The sequence below is a fragment of the Biomphalaria glabrata genome, chromosome 1 (genome assembly GCF_947242115.1).
Source record: "Biomphalaria glabrata chromosome 1, xgBioGlab47.1, whole genome shotgun sequence".
NCBI classification, from domain to species: domain Eukaryota; kingdom Metazoa; phylum Mollusca; class Gastropoda; family Planorbidae; genus Biomphalaria; species Biomphalaria glabrata.
Window position 1 is genome coordinate 80,776,352 of NC_074711.1, and position 15,824 is coordinate 80,792,175.

Consider the following 15,824-nt stretch of genomic DNA (forward strand, 5'->3'; position numbering starts at 1 on the left):
CTATCAATGGCAATGCAAACCATTTTCTTTAAAAAAAACTTATTTTACTACTCATTATAATAATATGATAAGTAGTTGAAATTTCATTTCGTGAAATTCAAAATAGGAAATTGGAAAGTGATTACATGAAGCTTAATAAGGCAATAAAATATGCAAGAAAATAGTAGGCCTACATTTGAAATCCTTGCAGGTAGGGTACAAAGTTGCATATATAGAAAACAATTCGTTCACTTAGAAACTGTGAGAGGTCTTTGTTTTAATTTTAAGTTTAATAGATTTGAATTTCTTGAAATTTCCTTCAATTGCAGTGTCCCAGTATGTTTTGGTACTACAAGTGTTGATGATTTTTCTCAATAGTTCAATATTTAAGTTCTGTTTGACTAGAATTTGAGAAAATGAAAAGCTGAATGCAATGAAAAAAAAAGGTGGAATTATAGTCTTAAGAAAAATTGTAGCAGCTTTGAGACTTGTGTCAATTAAAAAAAAGGATCCTTTAAAGATGGGAATAAACTCTGATAGAAGAGATTAGATCTAGCTGCATTTCTTCAGTAAATCTCTGGTGAAAATGTGGGATAGATTAAAACATATAAAATTTGGTTTGAAAATTGAATTAAAAAAATATATATATATACATCTCAACTTTGAGATTTTAAAAATATTCTTAGAAATAGCTATGCCAATCTTTTATAATTGTTACACCTTAAAACGGTCATTGAAAACTCTCAGAATTCTAAAATGATGTCACACTAACAGATAATTCTTTTCAACAGCAAGACTCTACCTGCTCAAAAGCAGAGCCAATATTTTTTTTTTCTTAACTTTTCTGTAGCTTGGCTACACAATTTATAGATTTAAACAATATTTTGATCTGATTTGGCAAGATATGCAATGAGAGAGTCTATATAGACACAAATATTAGCCTACTACATTCTAGATACTGATTATAATACTACGGCCCTCTAATGAAAGGTAAGTAGATTATTCATGAACCTAATTTAAAAGTGTTTCAGAAATTAGTAGGAAAGGATTGCACAATCCAGTTCTATTCAGAAACTATTCATGCATTACATTTCATTACATGGTCGTGGAAAAGCTTGAGGAATTTACAGAAAGCTTGATTATGTAGTTGACAACAAGTTTTCGTGGGAAGACAATTGTGTAACTTTAACAAAAAAATTCACACATCGGCTATCCTTCCTATTCAAACTAACAGTTTAAACTACATAAGAATATCTTGAATAATTGTTACTGTGCGACACTGTAAAACAGAGACTATGCAATAACTTGTCAGCAATGTAAGGCAACATGTCATCTAAACTGTTGTGCCGCCTAGACAACCTTATAAAAAGAGCACAAAAAACAAACAAACACGCACAACACTACCATATTTAAATGAACTTTTTGAACAAAAATGTCTTAGCAAAGTCGGACTTATCTTAGAAGACAACCGCCACCCGCTCCATTATAATTACAAGTCATCGCGCTGTGGGCGACTAATGTCCATCAAGACTAGAACCTAACGGTTCAAAAACTCGTTCGTTACTCATTGTCAAACTGTATCTGCGCTACTCGTTGAGTAGGAAACTTGAAAAGGACGCATGTGTGTAATCATTCAATGAACTTCTCTATATGTTGTATCTGTTCTATTTATGTGAATTACGGGCCGCTTAAAATTGGAGAGATGTATGCCCTAGGCCTACATCAGTTTTTCCATTAAAATGTAATTGTTATTCACATTGTTTCAAAATGGTTCTACTAATGGTTGCCAAAGAGGAATATTCACATTTAACTTGAGTAACACCTTTAGTAAAATCAGTAAATTTAGAAAGCCTACGGGAGAGAAGACTCAAAAGTAAAGTAGCAATTATACATAAAAAAAAAATAAAAAAATACAAAAACAAAATCTAATAAAATACTCAGAAAGATACAAAGATAAAGGCACATTGACATTCCTCGTTCCATGTGCAAGGATAAATTTGTACAAATAGCCTACTCCTTCTTCCCTAGTGCTATTAGAGCATGGAATGGGTTGCCTGAGCTAGCCAGGAAAACCAGTGACTTGGCAGAATTTAAGTCATTGGTTAACATGCATGACTAGATGTATGACACGTAGGACGTAGGCTAATCATCATCTTTTTTTTTTAAAGTAACGTCTGTAGCCTATTATATAAGATAAGATAAAATGTTGTGCCGAACTTATTGAGAAATGCTCTGAAAGATTATGGATTTTAGTATATCAGGAAAACAAATTTATCTTTGTGTAAGTGTAAATCGATGTATTATTTACACATATGAGAGAGTAGCACCAGATACGATTGTGAGACAGATCAAATTACTTGGCAAATCATGCTTCAAATGATCATAGAATAAATATATAGATATATACCCCAAAAACTAGTTAGACATGCGAAAGTAGGACATAGTAGGCCTACTGTCGTCCCTCATTCATATATCAGGGCCCCGGCTGCCCCGCTCATTCGAATCACGACTCTTGTTACCTTGAAAAAAAAAAGCCAATCAAGGAGTCGGACGAAGGCGTCCCCATTATCCCGTTGACCGTTAGAAGGAGTTCTTCTAACAGAGACAGGCGAGGACAGGGAGATTTTCACCCAAAGCCCTGTCTGAAGGTTCCACGATGTTAGCGTCCATTACTTGTCTATATAATGATTGGATCGTAGATCATCGTGCTATTATACTTAGCTAACAACACTCTGAAACGGGCCCCGCTCGCTATTAAGCGGCCGAAGGCAGCACCGAATACTGGGAATTTCTTCATATTCCTATCCTGTATAACCACCACAAAGCAGTGTAAGGACCGACACTCATAGGCCTACTGGAATCCTCGGAGGCTTGTTACCAGAGTGATTGACTTTCTGGCCAAAAGAAGAAACACCTCAATAATGAGCTCATTCGGTCATAGATTGTAAGACATAGGCTAATGACTCGCTGTCAAAAGTTATCCTAGGGAGTACGTAGAAAGGGTCATCCAACTTCCGACTCCCAAGGAAAAATTGTCTGGATAACGACAAGGAGTGGACCAACCTCTCTCTAGTCACTCTTGATATCCTGCTAAGAACAGCAGCTGACCAGATAAGTGGAGGTATTTGGTTGCAGAACTGTCTCAGTACTCCAAAGACGAAAAACATGATCATATATATGGCAGTGCGGACAATTATTTTATCTTTATTACTGCCGGAAGTTGATCGCTTCCTTTGCTTGTATTGTAACAAAAATGAAAATGGCAAATGAACCTGTGCCAGTAATCCGCCGCAATAGGCCTGGCACGAAAGCAAAGGTTTGTAGAGCATAAATATCTATTTTGTAATGTTTATGTTAAGAAATATATAAAGGTGCCGCAAATAAGTAAATCTAGATACTAAGATAGCTTTAGACTAGATCTAAATCTTCTAGTCTGTCTACTCACTGACTGCACCGACTCAGACTCAGTTAAAATAATAATGTTATATTTTTTTTATCAGTTCACTCGACTGTCTCGACTCAGTGACTGGCTACAATCATTTACTTTGGCTTTTATAGTTTTGCTTAATTTTTATTGAAGTGTGTTTCTAACCTCACCCCCCCCCCTAGCTTTTATTTGGGGGATTGGGGGGGGGGGGTAACCTCAAAACCTCCTGTTGGAACACTCATGAAATTTGGTGATTGTAGCTTTGTTTTTTATTGGAGTGTGGTTATAACATTCCACATTTACTCTGCTATACAATATGTTTTTGTCTGATATGCTTCTACTGCATGCAACATGTCTAATTTCAATAAGACTAATCTCAATAATGAGTCATTGGTTTCACTACAGGAATGGTGTAATTGGGAAGATGAATCTTTTGAAGAGATGGATAGTACTTTAGCTGTTCAGCAGGTGAGAAGACTTTTTATTAGTAAATGACAAAGTTTTACCAATGCCCTGAAATTAATACTATTTATGCTTTAATTGACATTTGCTATACATTTTTTTCTTTATTCAATTTGGCTTCATTTTAATAGTTAACTTTTTCTCTCAAACCCATGATTAGGAGATAAAGAGTTAAATCTGTTGGTGACTATGTCTTCTTAAAATTATTAACTTCAATGCTTTGATTTGTTTTATTTGCTAGTTCATTCAGCAAGCTATTAGAAAAGATTTTACAAACGTGGAAGAAATCTTGAATCCTCCTGATGGACAAGATGAAGGAGTATGGAAATATGAGCATCTACGGTAAATATATTATTTCTTGGATTTTAATGTACATTGGCAGGAAGAATTAATTGTTTGATAAACTCTCATTTTACTTGAGGCCTCTTGATCATCTAAAGGTGATTTTTGTATTTTCCAGACAGTTTTGCATGGAATTGAATGGATTAGCCGTTAAACTGCAGGTAACATTTCTATTTCATGGCTTTTTGAATATATTTGGGGAAAAAAGTATAAATTTAGTATATTTAACACAATCGTGTATAATTTGTTTCAAATGGGTATTATTATTTTGTTTGGGCCTGAATAACCATGACTTTTAGCATTCATTCAATTTTTATAAAATTAGTAGGAATAGTAGCTCCTTACTTAAATTATATATAAATAAAGGACATTTTATTAAAAGTTTAAAAAAGGGGTGGGGGAATAAAGTTTGTTTTAAAAAAAAGGTCTTTATTTCTTTTGTAAGTATTTTTGGGCTGCATCATATCAAGTTATTATTTGTTACAATCTATTTTTCTCTGTATAGTCCATCAATATTTAAGTATGTACTCATTTTGAAATGACATTGCAGGCAGAATGTAACCCAGAGACCTGTACACAAATGACAGCCACAGAACAATGGATTTTTCTTTGTGCGGCACATAAAACACCAAAAGAAGTAAATTGTTTATTTTCTATCACTTTTAAAACAAATAGTTAAAAGAACATGTTTTTGTGATGTCTGTCATGTTTACATCAAAACTCTCTGTTCACAACTGTCTTCATTGTGCTACCTAAATAGTGCTACCAATAGCTACTTTTGTTATTCTGAATATTTTGTTACCTTATTTCATTTGTGTGTGTATGTGTGTGATTGTTTCTAATTGATTAAAAATTTTTTGTTGTAAACTTGACTTCATGGAAATTTTGTTTCGTTAATCTTTTTCAGTGTCCAGCTATTGACTACACAAGACATACATTAGATGGGGCAGCATGTCTTTTAAATAGTAATAAATATTTTCCAAGCAGGTAAATACATCTGTAGAGCTTAGGATATTAGGTTGCTGTCTATAGACTAATAATTGACTTAGCTCAAAAGGTGCTATCAAACTGATTTCTCTGTTGATCAATACAAAAGAAATTATACATTTTTAAACTTATTGATTTTTATATATTTATTTTATATTAGCTGCTTGAATAGTAGAAAAAAAATGGACACTAACTTAAAATAATTTTTAGTTTTTAAAGTTTAAAAGATTGTTCTTTTAATAAATTTAGCATCAATTTAAACATAGACATTGCTATCAATATAATACCTTTACATACTAACATATTATATTATTACAATGAATATTTTATTTGTAGTCTCACAAAGAATGAAGATATTTTCAATGCATAGACATTTGGATGTTTATATACACATTCATAAAAATAAGCTTATGAATTTGTAGATAAATGTAAAGGACTCACCTACTAGAATGCTGCTTAAAATTTTTGTATTTACATATTTAATTTTTTTCCTATGAATTGCAGATAATTCAGATATTTTTCAGATTGCAGATAATTTTCCTAAGAAAAAAACATTAATACATTTTGTCTATCATTATTTTTTTTTTAAAATTTAAAACTTTGTACAATCTTTGTACTAATCTGATAAACATTTTTCTTTCACATCCAATAACTAATTCATCGAGCACTTTTCTTCGACTGCCAATTCCTAATTCATCCAGCACTTTTCTTCGACTGCCAATTCAAAATTCATCCAGCATATTTCTTATAACTGCTAATTTCTAATACATCCAACCATTTTTTTTTTAAACAGAGTGAGCATAAAAGATTCTTCTGTGGCAAAACTAGGTTCAGTTTGTCGTCGTGTCTACAGGATATTTTCTCATGCATACTTTCATCATAGGGTTCTCTTTGATCAGTATGAGGTAATTATTATTGTAATGATTAGTACAATAATTTACTTTCATCATCAAAATTTTTTACAAGAATGTAGTTTATTTAATCTTAATTTTTCGTAAACAAAAAACATGTAATATCATATGCTTTCAACATTATGCATAATTTGAAATTAGGCATGGGTTGAGACATGTCTTGAACATTTAGCGTCTAAATGTCTGCCAAAATTATAACTGCACCAAAACTTCCTGCTTTGCAAGAGCCAAGGAATAACACAATGAAATTCTTTCAATATAATACAAAGCAGTCACAGAGGCAGGTTGAAGGCAGGACAATCTCTAAAAAAATGCAACAAACTGAAAGCAATTGTCACAATTTAACTAAAAACAAAATGCTTCTGTACAGTACATCTTGCATCTTGTCTCAGAGCATTATGGTCTAATTTTTTGTATGGATCAGTGGAAAGATGGGGTACCTAGGAGAAGGTTTCTGTGCTGCCTTTGAGGCGCTCAGCAAACACAACTCTAATTGATTCGAACTCGTGCCCCCATTGAAAGGTAACTAAGCAGTTTTTACCACTCAGCCACACAATCAGTCAGTTTATGTTTACTATAAACTGTTAACATTCCTTTTTTTTTTCAGAATGAAACCTATTTGTGTAGACGCTTCACTCAGTTTGTCACTAAATACAACCTTATGTCTAAAGATAATCTCATTGTACCTATCATGGAGGACCAGCAGACACTAGAAGGAGAAAGTGAAGCATAGTGTTTAGTTGACTGGTTTTTTTTTGCTTGTAAATACAATATTTTTAGCATTGTACAATTGGGAAACAAATCTAGAATAAATTAATTAGCTGAATTGAAATGTATAGTATAAAATAAAATAATATTAATTATGCATTTTTTGTTCCTGAATGTGTTACATAATATTTTTCCTTAATAATTAAATACAATTTCTAACCTAAGTTATACATGTCCCTTTAGTCTGTCAAATGTATTTTGTTTGTTTCCTTCATTTAATTGTATAATTATTCAGATGTTTAAATAATTCTTAACAAAAGATTTTTTAAGCAAATTTTAGATGGTACTTGGCAGCAGAGATGATATTGAACAGTTGCGCCCAATGGTACTGGGCAGCAGGGATGACATAGGACAGTTGCCCCAATTCTTACCTTTCTCAGCTAATCTGTTACATACCTTTTTTTCTTTTGTATTGAAACCATTCTGTTTATTTCTAAGTTATTAAAACTAGTATCCCATGCAAGCTGTTAGTTATTTCAAAAATTGATTTGTCCTTTTTTTTTTTACTTATTTATATATATATATATATTTACATTTTGTATGTTTATTAAATTGACATTAAATATATATAAATAAATAATATCTTGGATCCCTAAGATTAAGGAGTTGACACAAACAAAAATGTATACATATATATTTAAACAGTGCAATAGATAGTAATAGCCCTGTATTGTCATTGGCCTAATGTTGTGACTCTGTCCTCCCTTCTCTATCTTGATCATTTGTTCAGGCTTTTCATTAGTAAGTGATACATTTTTAATCTATTCGTTTAGAATGTTTTTGATAGTCATTTCCTAGTTGTTTTTTTTTTCTCCCTACTTTGCTTGCCATTGCAAATAATTAATGACGCAGTAAATATGTTAATCTATTTTTCCATCCTGTTTGGTTTCAGACTGTGATGATTTTTTTTCTTTTCTCTAGGTAATCCTTACTTTACCCTACTCATAGTTTCTAAACTTACTGTTGTCCCTTGAAATTCTTGGACTTCTATTCTTTGTAGTAATCTGGAGTTTTTTTTTTTTTTAAATAAATTATAATTTTCAATGAGTTTTATGACTGAATTTTTTTAATGACTTTTAAAAAATTCTAATATCAAATACTCTTTTGTTTATAATGTCAACCATATTGTGAGTTTGTTAAGAAAGGTTAGTTTTTGTTTTGTGAAGAATAATTCTGAGGATAGAAACTCATATCCATTTGATTAATAAATTGTAAGAATAATACTGGGCTCTATTCTGTTTACAAATATATTTTATTAAGACTGTTCACTGTTGTTGTCTCTGACCTGAACACAAACATAGTGTGGTTCTAATTGTTGACTCAACACAAGATATTCAAATATTTTATTAAGAGAACAATCCATTGGAAATTTAACAATACAAATTTGTGCAGAGATTGAAGTTACAGAAATAAAATGCAATTTTTTTTTTTAACATGAAAGACCTTTCCAGAATCTGTTCAATAAAGCAAACACTACACCCACAATGAATAATAAAAATGTAAGTTAGTAGATCTAATAGTGTAAATCTGAATCTTTTAACAAATTTCTGTATTAACCTTACATACACACACACACATACATTTTATAAAAATTTGTATAGCAAAATAGCAAGAAATAAATTACTTTTATTAAAATGATATTCCTTAGAAAAGATTGCAACGGAAAAAGTTTTATATAATTTTACAGATACATATAATATTGCATGTATTACAAAAATTACATTATCTACAGTGTCATCACTGTATTCAAATAGTACATTCAACAAATAAAAATGTAAAATGTGTTTATAGGAAACCTAAAAATAAAATGGAAACATTTCTTTCAGACAAATGCAAAAAAATCTGGTTAATTGATTAAAGTTAGACCATAATGCAAAACCTGCTTTTAAACTTTTAAAAAGTCACAGCAATGGCTGATTAATGCAGACAAGAATCTTTTATTTTAGAAATCTCTCATGACCTCTAGCTTGATGATTTTGTGTTAGTGAATAGAGAACAGGCTATTGGGCTGCTAAACTATTTGATTTTTGAGAACTCCAATTTTTTCAATGCCAACTTCCACAACATCTCCTCTCTGTTAAGAAAAATAAATATTTATGTGACACTAAGCCAAGTGGAATGACTAAAAAAAAAGGGTAGTTCAGTTAACAGATGTTGCATAGCTAAGGGAGAATAAGGCTGCCAATCATTGTTAAACCCCCAGATTGTAGCTAATTTGGATCTTATCATTGCAATAAATTGCAGATAGTGAAAAATGAAATGAACTTATTCGAAATTTTAAAATAAAAATTCTATCTTTTTACAAAATATTTTTGATTTTTTTTTCTACTGAATTGCAGATAAATGAATATTATATACCTTAAGAAATTCTGGAGGTTTTCGAAAGACTCCAACACCTGGAGGTGTTCCTGTTAAGATTGTGTCCCCTGGCTTCAATGTAAAAAATCTGCAAGCAAAGTAAATTTAGAATATAAAATTCATTTATCAAAATGTAATGTCTCTTTCAAGTTGTATAAAACAAACTTTCAAAGTGAAGGTAGTTTGTTTTTTTTCTTCTTTTCTACAATTAATAATAACAACATCTAGACAGTAATGCAAAGTAAAAACCATTAAAGAGAGAGGCCGAATCACTTGAGATAAGGGATAAAGTGTCATCAACAGCTTGAAATATTTCTGAAGTGACTGCTGTATGAGACATAAATAAAAGCTAACCAGCAGGCAAGAAATGTTCACCTTGAGCAGAACTCCACAACTTCTTCAGTTTTGAAAACAAGTTGATTGGTGTTGCTGTCTTGCTTAGTGACACCATTCACACGAGTCCAGAGGTGTAAATTGTGAGGATCTGAAAGAGAATCAGCAAGTCATTAACATAGTACGTGAATCAGATTGTTATTAGCACAGTACATTAACAGCAAGCATGTACAAAGAACATTGTCTCAAGCCAGCAAAGTGGCCTATTAAAGTTAAACTTGTTTCATTAAAAATCACCAATATAATAATGTCATTCACTTGAGTATTCTGCAATGCTATGAAGGAAAAAATTAAGCTCAGAAAATTCTATGTCATTTGTCATGTCCAGGACAATCAGGGAAGAGAAAAACTACATAACGAGGTGTAAGGATTCATATAACTTTTGGCTTAATAAATCCATTTCATGAGAATTGAATATTGTGATTGAAAGATTTAATTATTCTCATTGGATTTATTTCATTAAAATGTTCCACCTACTAGCATGCTTTGTTCATTAGAAAGTTCTGTTATGTGAGAACAAAGAATCCCCATAAATCTATTATCACAAATGGAAATATATAAAAAATTTAGCATAAAATAGCACCACATATACATCAACAATTATCAGTTGTTTTTTTTAATGTTTGGAAAAATAATTTAATTTTAAATGAAAATAAAAAATTATATTGTGCCATATACGAGCAACACAACATAACATACAATCGAAGCAAAAATATTTTCTTGAACTAATTCTGAACTAGGTTTAATTTTGTTCATGTTCCACTAGTCTGTTTTTCACCTTCAGTCAAAAAGGTTTTGTATGTAATTTATTTGTTGTGTTTTAACAATTTATGGTTAATTTGAGGTTTCCTTCCTTTTAAAATAAAGACAAACCAACAAAGAATATTATATATTTATATAAAAGGACTATTCACAAAATAAAATGATGTTCCAGAACAGAATTCTAGTTTTGTGAAAAAGCATGAACTTACCACCAATTTCTTCTTTTGTAACTATAGCAGGACCAAGAGGGCAGAATCCATCCATGCTTTTTCCAATAAGAAATTGATTTCCATTACGCTGTAATTGCCAATCTCTTGCACTGACATCATGAGCCACAGTATAACCAAATACATAGTCCATGGCCTTATCTTTCTAAACAAAAAATGTGCATTCTATAGTTAAAGTTTAGAATGATATGTTCTGAAAAATAGAAAAAAACTTCACTAATTTTTATAAAAAAAAATAATTATTAAAACATTTTTTTTTAAGTGAAAAAAAAAGTTTCTTTATTTTTCGTGACAATTGTATTAATGCATTCATATTTTAAATGCAGGGTCTAATTTCCTACAAAAAAAAAGATTTAGTAATATTATAGCTAATTTCTGTTTTCTAACTATGGCTGTTACAAGGAACAATAGAATCATTGATAATTTTAAAAGTTCTGAATAATTAAAAAAAAAATGAAAATGAGAAATTACTCTGTCACATGTCAGAAAAAATTATCTCTAGAACCATAAGACTAGGACAAAGTAATACATGATTTAGAAAACCCAAATAAGATTCTGGTTCAATAGTTAATTATATTTTGTTCTTAACTAAAGCAATGACCAGCTCAGCCTTTAAAACCGATTCTAAATGATGTGGTCACTGAGCACCCATGAACATTGTTTTGTAGTGTGATACCATTAAGTGAATTGATGATTCATTTGGAGCAACTGAAGGGAGGTGATTCATATGGAGCAACTGAAGGGAGGTGATTCATATGAAGAAACTGAAGGGAGGTGATTCATATGAAGAAACTGAAGGGAGGTGATTCATATGAAGAAACTGAAGGGAGGTGATTCATATGAAGAAACTGAAGGGAGGTGATTCATATGAAGAAACTGAAGGGAGGTAATTCATGTGAAGAAACTGAAGGGAGGTGATTCATGTGAAGAAACTGAAGGGAAGTGATTCATATGAAGAAACTGAAGGGAGGTGATTCATATGAAGAAACTGAAGGGAGGTGATTCATATGAAGAAACTGAAGGGAAGTGATTCACCTTCTCCAAGGACTACAGAATAACAAAATTAAAGGAAAATTGGGCCTAAGTTATTTCTAGTAAATAAGTTAATGTGTATTTTACTTTTCTTTAATTAGGTAGTGTTAGCAGAACTCATCAGTAACAACTGTAAAACTAGATAAGAATGTCCAACACTTACAGGAATGTTTTTCCCAGTTTTTCCAATGATTATTGTTAACTCTACTTCCCAATCCAATTCCTGCAGAGGTGAATATAAAAATAATGAATGCATGATTTATCCTGTATTAAGTTTAAAACAGGTGTTTCATAAATAATAATAAAATATTAGTTCCTAAAATACAAATGTATAACCAGTCAGTATCTGTATATATTGTGAAGAAACATTAACAATTATTAAAGCATAGTTAATAAATGATTAATAGATGACATATGAGAAAAGGTCTTTTATGTGCTCAGCAAACACAACTCAATAAAAATCATAAATTCTTTAGTCTCCATTGGGATTCAAACTAGAGAAGCTCAGTTCAGCAACTAAGTTTATGAGTTAGAGAAAATGCAAGATGGTTAAAGCACATTCAGTTTTAAAGATAGTAATAGCAGATTTTAATTTTCTTAAAATAGATCTACATTTCATGATACATCTAGTTTATTAGTAGGACAACATTTAAGTGACCTTTCTTTCTAATTTACATTACTATTTAAAAATAAAAATTGGCATCAAAAAGGTTGAGAAAAACACAGTGCAAAGAGAATTCAATAAATTATTGATTTATCTAGCAGAGGTCAGTGCTTGTTCAACTAGTTTGGCTTAACAAATATATTTATGTGATTTCCATTTTATGATTCTGAGACATTTATTCTTGTTGGATTTATTTATTAATGTGTTTGGGATTTCAATTCCTAAATTCATTCTGACTTTTGTGGTGTTTATGGGAAAACATAGCATCTTTTGGAATGTATAATCAAAGCAGAAGATATGCATAACTTAAACAACTCATGACATGTGATGGCATTATAGATAAACAAAGTTTCACAATAATTATACTTAAATGTCTACTGATGTAAAAAAAAATCTCTCACATTTGTTTCATCTGGGTAAGGGATGTTGTCTAAGGGACCAATGATAGAGCTGTTAAATTTGCTAAATACAACTGGTTCTTTGGGCACAGGCATATTTTGTTCAGCACAATGATCAATGTAGTTCATTCCAATGCATATCAACTTCTCAGGGTTGTCAATGGGACTCAGGAGAGAAACTTGATTGCGTTTCAGCACATTTTCACCAGTGTCAACAGCACTGAGAATACAAAATATGGGTAACTGATTTTATAAAAATACAATTTTCAAGTAAATAAGCGAAGAGAAAGAAATAGAAAATGAAGAGTATATTTGCAAGACATCTCATTATCTTTCTCAGTCTTGGTTTATTCACCACTAATCATCATAGATATGTTACCAAAGAGAGAAGTTTGGAACAAACAAGTTAAGCTTTTATATAAGTTCTTTGATTATCCCTCAGTTTCCACAGATTATGGAGATTGCTTGCCACAAAATGTGCCGAACAGCACAGGAGTATCTAGTCTAAAAAAGTTAGTCAGAATTCAGATACAAAATATCCATTACTTCATATCAGTGGTGTCACTAGGATGGGTGTCATCTGCAAGATTTTAATTAGTTACAATAAGAATCATAACACTCTGGTATTTTTCAATTTTAAAATCCAAGTTGACATACTGCATTTTCCAATAACCCACTAACTTTAGGGCCTACACATTTTAAATGATGAGAATCCAAAGTGCTGTGCAAATGAAATATCAATACAGGCCATCTGTAGAGAGTGACATAGCTGGCATACCATTATGAGGATGGCCAAAATGCAACCTTTCAAATTTAAGTAACCTAAAACTGATATCTATTGGAGGTAGGAAAAAGCTTAGTCATTAGTTTAACTTACTCTTACAAATTTGCGGCTTAATTTTATAAACACTATTAGGCTGTGAACCAAGAGCTCAAGCCGAAGATCATTGCCCTGACACATGAAATCACCAATCAGCTTTAAATATAATATTAATTTAGCCATATTTGGCCTTTTAAAAGAATTGTGTATTAATAAATGAGTTAAAACAAAAAGTTAATGTATTACACAATTTCAAGGTACTTTCAGTGGCATTTTAAGTCTCGAGAGACAATCTTTTCCCTTTGCAACTGAGATGGAGTGACCTCTCCATTGCTGGGGGAAAGCCTGGGCAGTAAATTTGCCAGTGCTGAGCTGCCCACACATCAACACTTGCCTCTCTTCCATACTGATCGGGTCCAAAGGGATAGCAAGCCATCGCAAATTTGGGGTCAGGTGGCTGCAGGAGTTTGCCAGGGAGCAGTAGTCTTACCACTGTCCCCCCAACCACGGGGCTCCAAAACCGGTACTTTACTAGTATTTTAAGTACATAATATATTAGAGACAGTTGCAGATGAGAAAACGAAAATAAACCTTGAGCAGAATACAACTTTTATCTTATCTTTATCTAGGTCAATCTAGTCATGCGTGTTAATAAATGACAAACATTGCCAAGTCATTGGTTTTCCTGGATGATTTAGGCAACCCATTCCATGCTCTAATAGCACTAGGGAAGAAGGAGTATTTGTATCATTTTGTCCTAGCATCTGGAACAAGAAAAGTGATTTATCTTTGTGTCTTTCTGAGTATTTTATTACGTTTTGTTTTTTTATTTCAAGGTTATGGTTCAGTGTTACATAATGAATAATAATTGCTACTTTACTTTTTTAAGTCTTCTATCAAGAAGGGTTTCTAAATATAGTGATTTTACTAAAGGTGTTACTGTACTCTCTTTGCTCCAGGGTTGCTGGTTTGTGCCTCCGTTGGTGCTGTACCTTATATATTTTTGTTACATTTAATTCATTACTTTCATTAAAATTTGGTCCCTGGTGTTGCCCGGGCATGCTACCCTGCCTCATAGAGGCGCCCGGGTGGAAACGATCGTAGGAGGAAACGATTAGGCTAAAGGGTAGCAAAACAAGACTCCCGTGGGGGTGCCTAAGGGGGTGCAAGAGCATCCTCATTGCACTGTGCGGAGTTGTAAAAAAGCTCCCACAACCTTGTCACAATCCAGGCGCTGTTCCTCAAGGGGCCATTACATAAATGGCGTGTCCCGCACAGTTAGCCTGGTATAGAATAGGAAAATGGCGGGGGTCTTAGTGTACGCGGTCTCTTGCCGCACATCTGACCCACCCGTCAGACAGAACAGTGTACACTGTTCTCATTCAGGCCGGTGAGAGGGAGTTCTTGTTCACTTTTGCTGGCCCAGAGTTCCAAGAGCCGAACGCTCAACTCTACCTGACAGTTTCAAGAAGAAGAAGAAGTCCCTGGTGTTGTCTTTATATGTTAAATATGTTTGTATATTTATTTGTTTCAGCTCGTAACTTCAGGTTTATATTTAGACTATATGCCTCAAACACTGGAACCTGCCAAGCAGCGAACATGAAATAAAGATAAAAAAGGAAACAAGACATTGATTGACTTTGATGATGAAAGCAGAACATTAGCCATCTTGCCCTGACATTTTATGAAAAGCGTGAAAGGTGGTCCAAAGCAGGACTGTCCCGCGCTGGTCTCATCTTTAGGCTTTTACTTATGTTTTACTAGATTTGTATGATTATCATTATGACTTATCATTATGTCTTAATTATGATGTATGTTCTATTATGGGTTTGTATATCTACATCTAATAATACAAAGAAAAAAACACCTTTTTGCTATATCCAAGTATGTTTGTCCACCAGCGATAAAGTCCTTCATATTATTTGGAATTTGTGAACTGCATTTGTTAAGATCTACAATATCTCCTCCGTCTCCGAGCTCGACACCAACTCCACGTCCACTTTCGCTTTGAAATTGGACAAAACGCATTTTATGAAACTGACGTATAATTTGACTTGTCAGAGTCAGGGTCTTTGATCCAGTAAGCAGTCTTCTATACAAAGAAAAATGCATATAAAATCAAGATCAAGATCTATGCTGGTGTAGAAGATAACATAATCTAGATAACAATTGTAAAGATAGGTCAAAAACTGTGGTCTAGCATACACATAACTAATTTAGTAATTGTATTTTTTTTTACTTTTCGACCTTTCAACTTTGAACTAAATCACAAAATATGACCTCATTTTTTTTTT

At 32.3% G+C, this 15,824-nt stretch overlaps 2 protein-coding genes across 2 annotated transcripts; one reads left to right on the plus strand and one right to left on the minus strand.

Moving 5' to 3' along the window:
* The first annotated feature begins 3,183 nt into the window (after positions 1-3,183).
* Positions 3,184-8,099, plus strand: LOC106072309 (MOB-like protein phocein). Its single transcript, XM_013232666.2, has 8 exons — positions 3,184-3,295; positions 3,812-3,874; positions 4,110-4,210; positions 4,329-4,371; positions 4,761-4,847; positions 5,118-5,197; positions 5,991-6,102; positions 6,716-8,099. Exons 1-8 carry the CDS (start codon positions 3,233-3,235, stop codon positions 6,839-6,841), a joined length of 675 nt encoding a protein of 224 aa, XP_013088120.1. The 5' UTR covers positions 3,184-3,232; the 3' UTR covers positions 6,842-8,099.
* LOC106072308 (fumarylacetoacetate hydrolase domain-containing protein 2-like) lies at positions 7,675-15,751 on the minus strand. The gene is made up of 7 exons (XM_013232665.2): positions 15,398-15,751; positions 12,714-12,930; positions 11,812-11,871; positions 10,599-10,761; positions 9,610-9,718; positions 9,235-9,322; positions 7,675-8,950 (listed from the first exon to the last, which is right to left on the minus strand). The coding sequence occupies exons 1-7, from the start codon at positions 15,640-15,642 to the stop codon at positions 8,888-8,890; spliced, it is 945 nt and encodes a 314-aa protein (XP_013088119.2). The 5' UTR covers positions 15,643-15,751; the 3' UTR covers positions 7,675-8,887.
* Between the last annotated feature and the right edge of the window lie 73 nt (positions 15,752-15,824).

Excerpts from the sequence above, each read along its gene's own strand:
- LOC106072309 (XM_013232666.2), top strand. The coding sequence starts at position 3,233 with ATGAAAATGGCAAATGAACCTGTGCCAGTAATCCGCCGCAATAGGCCT. Across the intron at positions 3,296-3,811 it reads GGCCTGGCACGAAAGCAAAG|GAATGGTGTAATTGGGAAGA; the intron begins GTTTGTAGAGCA and ends GTTTCACTACAG. Across the intron at positions 4,848-5,117 it reads CACATAAAACACCAAAAGAA|TGTCCAGCTATTGACTACAC; the intron begins GTAAATTGTTTA and ends AATCTTTTTCAG.
- LOC106072308 (XM_013232665.2), bottom strand. The coding sequence starts at position 15,642 with ATGCATTTTTCTTTGTATAGAAGACTGCTTACTGGATCAAAGACCCTG. Across the intron at positions 10,762-11,811 it reads AAACTGGGAAAAACATTCCT|AAAGATAAGGCCATGGACTA; the intron begins GTAAGTGTTGGA and ends TTTTTTGTTTAG. Across the intron at positions 9,719-10,598 it reads TACAAAAGAAGAAATTGGTG|ATCCTCACAATTTACACCTC; the intron begins GTAAGTTCATGC and ends ATTCTCTTTCAG.